Genomic DNA, 5967 nt, shown 5'->3' on the forward strand with positions numbered 1-5967 from the left:
CGATAATCGATATCAGCTACTATGGACAAATTTTAGAGGAGCTACATTTAATATTGGAGGGGCCAAGCCCTCCCACCCAAATTGCATCTATAATAAAAGTATAACCACCTGCCATCTTAGAGCCAAATGTCTGATTGGTAAATGTGATAAATTCCTGATCAGAGATTTTTATACGGTTCACAATTTACAGGAGTGCAATATTTAAATATGAAAACAATATTATGGTAACCTATTGGTAAGACCAATACGGCAATACCTTGTTACATAGCATAATTATTAGACTACAGTGATATTGCTTCACTCAAATCTAAAAATTGTGAGTTATAGACAAATACAAAATAAACATATTCTTAGACAATAGCCCTATAATATCGAATAATATTTGAATGCAAAACCCTTCTTCGTTAGGAACCGTTAGTTTATCTCCTCTTGTAAATTATTTATAGCTTATGATGGGTTATACTATGTGCTACTTATAACTATATTTTATTTATCATACCTACTTCAATGTCGTAAAGCAAGTGAAAGTGTGTATATAGCCATATAGGTATTTATTATTTTTGATTCAGCGTTATTTCATACGTAATACAATTAATATATGCGTCGGAGTGTTGATTACATTAGGAAATACTTTGTTTTCTCCAGTTGAAGCAATACATGTACCTATACATAATTATTAACTAAGAGAACAATATATTTACGGCGCACGTTTTAAACACGAATGTGAAAATAATATAATGCTTATCTACCTAATTATAAATGGCTCTGTGAATTTTTTCCAGGTACGAAAAACATATTCTGTTTCCGAAATTGTTGTCCCAACACATTGAAGGTTACGAACAAACGCATTCACTTTGTAACAGAGATTTTAAAAAATGCGGAACGTCACGGAGGTAAATATATTATATACAATATACCTATAGCTATCCCTATCAAAATTAAAAATAGTAATAAATTGTATAAAACATTTTATATTTAAATAATTTGATTATTCCATTAATTAAGTTAGAACACGACGTAAGTAATTAGTCCTAGTTTTTATTTCAGATAAATCGTGGTAGTTAGTACAGTAGGTAGGTACTTTTTTAAAAAAATAAATCACAATAAATCACAATAAATTATAAATAAAAAATAAATCAACTTGTCTTTCTCTTTACTAACCAAAACTAGTATAACGTAATTACGTTTGATATATACTTAAAATATACTTAATATACTAAAATAAAATAGGTTATAGTATATAACGCATGTAAATGATACAATTTTTAAAAACCACAACAATTATAAAAAAAAGTCTCTATTATTATTGTTTTTAATATGATAGTTGCATATGGCGTATCATAACAGTATCGGTATACGGTGAAAAAAAATAGAACTCTTGACTTTTTCAACAGTACAAATTATAATAATATAAAATATATAAAACGTACCTTCGTTGCTTCGTCTAAAGTTTAATTGTATAATTATATAATTTATTGTGAGTGTTTTTCCGGTCGTCTGCAATATTGCCAAAACGAGAATTTGTTATTCGATTGTAACTTGAGAGCATTTATGCGAGGATTTTGTACAACAGAACGCATCTTAATAATATTATTGCCATGGCTAGAGGTGTAAGCTTGAAAATGTCTGAAAATTTATTTTTTTTTATACTTTTCTTAAATTAATTAATGTTTAAGTTTAAATAAAATTTTAAAATACTTTATAAAATTAATGTTTCTTTTTTATTTACATTGTAACAAGTATAACGTCAGAATCAAACAAAAGTCTTATAATAAAAAATAAATATAATTTGGGTAAAATTGAGGAAGTGACTCAAATAAAAAATTACTTCCGTTAAAAATTGAAAAATCATTAATTGTAACAAACGATTATACACTCATAATTTAAACTGAAGTAAAAATACAACATCTTTAATAAAAGATAAAAATGCAAATTTATTACCGAGTTAAATATTATGTATTGATATTGGTATATATATTGTATATATTTAATGATTTGTATTTTGAATTTACTATATTATGTTCATTAGAATAATACCAACATTATATTAAAATGGGTAAATGGTAATAAAAAGTACATATTTTAAAATATAATTATGAAGATTAAATATACTACAACTATATAATATCAACAGATTTATTTGATAAGAAATTAATATGATAAATTATAAAATTTTCACCAAAAAAAGTTTTCATGAAAATGTACATCACTAGTCATGGCTAAAGATTCAATACCTAGCAGTAAAACTAGCCAAACGCTCACGATGCGATAAAAAATCGAGCTGAAAATGAAAAAAAAATATTATGTTACCTTTGCAGTAAAGCATTTATCAAATAATTGAGTAGGTCACTGACCCCTGTAATGACTAATGCCTGTGATAAATTTTAATCTAACGATAAATTATTGTATACCATTCTGAGCGAAGACTACCTATACTAAGTCTGTCAGCATATTCCTTCTAAGGATATTTTGTATTTACTTTTCAATTGCGACTATTGTAACTTATTTTTCTCTATGTCATACGGTAAGGTAAACTAACTTTTGACAAAAACTAATCCAACAGATGCCATAATATGGAATATTATGTAACAATTATTTTAATATTATTTTAACTTATGAGTACCAATATAGGTACTACGGAACGGTGTGATTAGATTTGGTTTGAAATATAAATAGCTTAAAATTAATCTAAATATTTTATTTTTTCATTGAAAATATTTGTCACGTATATAGTAAATAACAATTTAAGAGGATGTCACACCTGCATGTGTTGTCTCCTTCTTACAAATGTATATAACATAGCAAAAACTGTTTTGCGCAGGATAACTTTTATCTTTCTGTATTTTTAGTAGTGGCTCCAAAATTTCTGAATACATAGGATGAAAAATTATCTATGCAACAACGTGCCCATATTTTAGATAACATAAATACAATAAAAGTTATTTGGTTCTAAACATTTGGTTTTTTTCATTTGCTTATAAAAAATGATTGGATAGTGCTATTAAAAAAAAAAGCACACTGTTCCACAAATAAAGTTCTTCTTTACGTTTTATGAAAATTTGATAGTTCTTCAACAAATATGGTGCGAGAAAAGTTGTACCGCGCAAAACAGTTTTTGCTTTGTTGTACATTTATAAGACGGAGACAACACATGCGGGTGTGTGACATCAGCTATTAAGTAATAGTGGAATATTTCAAGTTTGTATGTTTAATATTTTTTGAATGATAACAAAATAATAATAAACTGGTAGGTAAGTGGATGTCGCTCTGCTGTACAGTAGGTTACAAAGTTGTCAATGAATAAACTTGAATTCAATTATATAATATAATTGTATAAGAAAAACGATTCTGAGCGCAGACGGTTTGTTAGTCTGGATATTTTATATTGGTTTTATTCATTATAGCCTGAAAGTTGAATTAATTATATAATATTATTATTTTTTATTTGTTTCTATGGTGATAAACAAAGCGATAGAAATTAAAATCATAATTTGTCGGTAGTTTTTACCATAGCATTAAATAATTATTATTCTAATAATTATTCAGAAAATAAAAATTGACCTTTCTAAAGTACCATCTCAGTCCAATTTACTAAAATATAAAATACTATTTGTTGAAATCGAAGCCCTCCATCTGGTAGAAATTTTGTATACAGATTAAAAAAAAATTAAAATTAAATAAACACCATTGTAAAACCACTAGCTTCTTCGCTCCACTCAGAATCTAAAATCGTTACAGGATAAATTTTATATTTAATTTAATTTAATTAACACATTATTCGCTCAGAATCGAAAATGTCAATTGAGCCATTTTTTCAACGTCGATATAATCATGTTATTGTCTTTGGCCTTGGCCTTAACGATATTTTCTGCATTTTTGTTTTTATCTCTATATCAAGAGTGACTTTCTATTAGCTATAAATAGCAATAAGTTTGATGTAACTACCAAGTATTTAAATGCAAAACTACTCAAAATAGGTTTTTGTAATTTTATCATAATTTTAATTAATAAATTAAAATGTATGCACTTCTATGTTAATTATTCATCTTATATTAAACTCTATTAAGAGCTGAACAATTTTCACACACACAGGTAACTGTTTTTTAGTAGCATGTAATATTACCCATGAGTTTTCTATTATATTTAACTAATACTGCCGAGCGCTATAAAAAGGACATACGTCTGGCTAAAATATGGAAAATGGTTTACCTGTGACCACCATAATATTATTTCGGGTACCGTACCCAGAACTCAATTTTTGGACTCAGTTCGTAAGGAAATTTCACCTCCACGAATTGAAATCGTCATGAATAATATTATAGTCTTCAAACGCTGGTTAAGTTATGGCTATTAAAGTGGCTTCGAATCATGTAGTCAGACACCAATACGAGGAATACGTACATTACGGATGTATTTGCATAATTGTGCGCTAATTAATATTATGTATAATGTGTATACTTGTGACCACTATATTTGCCCATTTTCGGTACATAAAAGGAGTTGTAGTATATCTAACCCCACCTGTACAAATATGTGTACTTTGGTGTGTGTGTGTGTGTGTGTATGACGACATGAATATTATTAAGTCAATCTAATCATCGTACACAGGACGCTTTAGATACGCGGACTTTAAGCCGTACATGAGCAAAATCGTCGTCTCACCTTTAGCCCTACTCAGGTAGGCATATATAAGTAGCATAATATATCTTACGTCGGGACTTACATGGCAAGTACGGGTAAATGGTAGGTACTTACCATTCATCATGAAGAACGCTTACAGTTGTGTGTAGAAGTATATTTTAGCATGCATAGTTAGATAGTCAAAAAAAAATCTCTGGCCGTAAAACTAATACATTATCGTGTTTTGAGAAGGGGGACAGGCAAATTTGGCGAAAACACCGACATTTTCAAGGCTTGATTTCAGCTTCCTAAGAATTACAGTGTTCTACTCTGTAATAGATGACAGGATAAATATAAAAATTTAAATTTAAATCGTTTTCAACTTTTTTTTAAGTACAGAGGATATATAGTGCTTATATATAGATATATTAATTAAAATAGACAATTAATACCTACCACTGCCTATTGTAAACGTTTATTATATAATGCGTATTTTATGCTGATGTAGGTAATGATTATAATAATAGTGAACACTGAACACACGCACGTATGAGTGTATGACTGTATGAGGACCAATGAAATAGTCTATATATCGGTTGTATAATCATGATAAGCTATATACGAGTATACAAGGGCACCTTTAAGTTACAAGTGCTCGTTCACTCATTATATTGGCAGTGTTCGTGTTTAGTTAATACATTGTTAGTATAATAAACGTTTTACATTTACGCTCTTGTTATTGCACATCTATATATTATATAATATAGGCAGTCCTATAAAGTATTTAAGTAAAAGTATTTGAGTAAAAGTATTCAAATACTTTTTTAAGTATTGAATAGCTTTTTAAATACTTTCAGTATGAAGTATTTTGAATAGTATTTTAAATACTTTTAGATTCTGAGTGGAACGATGAATGTATTGATTTTACAATGATGTGTGTTTTATTTTTATTTTTTTTTTTTATTTTTTTTTTGTGTCTGTCATCACGTTTTAGGACAGTAAAAGTGCTTGGATTTTCTTCAACAGTACCTTTTCTGATAGGAAAGTGAATCTAGTTGGTACTTTGGGAGGTCAAAAGTAAAATTTTTCCAATAGTTTTCAAAAGCGCCGTGAAAAACAAAAGAAAAATTAAGGAAAAACGGGAATTTTTACGCTAAGTCTGTTTTCGAGAAAATCGATTTTGGTTTTTGGTGTAACTTTAAAAAAATGACCGTAGATATATGAAATTTTGACTGAATGTTTATCTTAGCATTTTCTATACACCATACATTTTCAAAATATTTTGATTTATTTTGAGCTCTTTATGGACATTTTCATTTTCCATTTTTTTTAGTTTTTTTTCTAAAA

At 28.0% G+C, this 5967-nt stretch overlaps 1 protein-coding gene across 1 annotated transcript in view; it reads left to right on the forward strand.

Moving 5' to 3' along the window:
* The window catches only part of LOC100161446 (cytosolic carboxypeptidase 6), a 75619-nt gene that overhangs the window by 34837 nt on the left and 34815 nt on the right, over positions 1-5967 (forward strand). Inside the window, exon 10 of the mRNA XM_001948312.5 lies at positions 783-893. Coding sequence (XP_001948347.4) covers positions 783-893 — 111 coding nt within the window. The remainder of the gene's footprint in view (positions 1-782; positions 894-5967) is intronic.

The sequence above is a fragment of the Acyrthosiphon pisum genome, chromosome X (assembly GCF_005508785.2).
Source record: "Acyrthosiphon pisum isolate AL4f chromosome X, pea_aphid_22Mar2018_4r6ur, whole genome shotgun sequence".
Lineage (NCBI taxonomy): Eukaryota > Metazoa > Arthropoda > Insecta > Hemiptera > Aphididae > Acyrthosiphon > Acyrthosiphon pisum.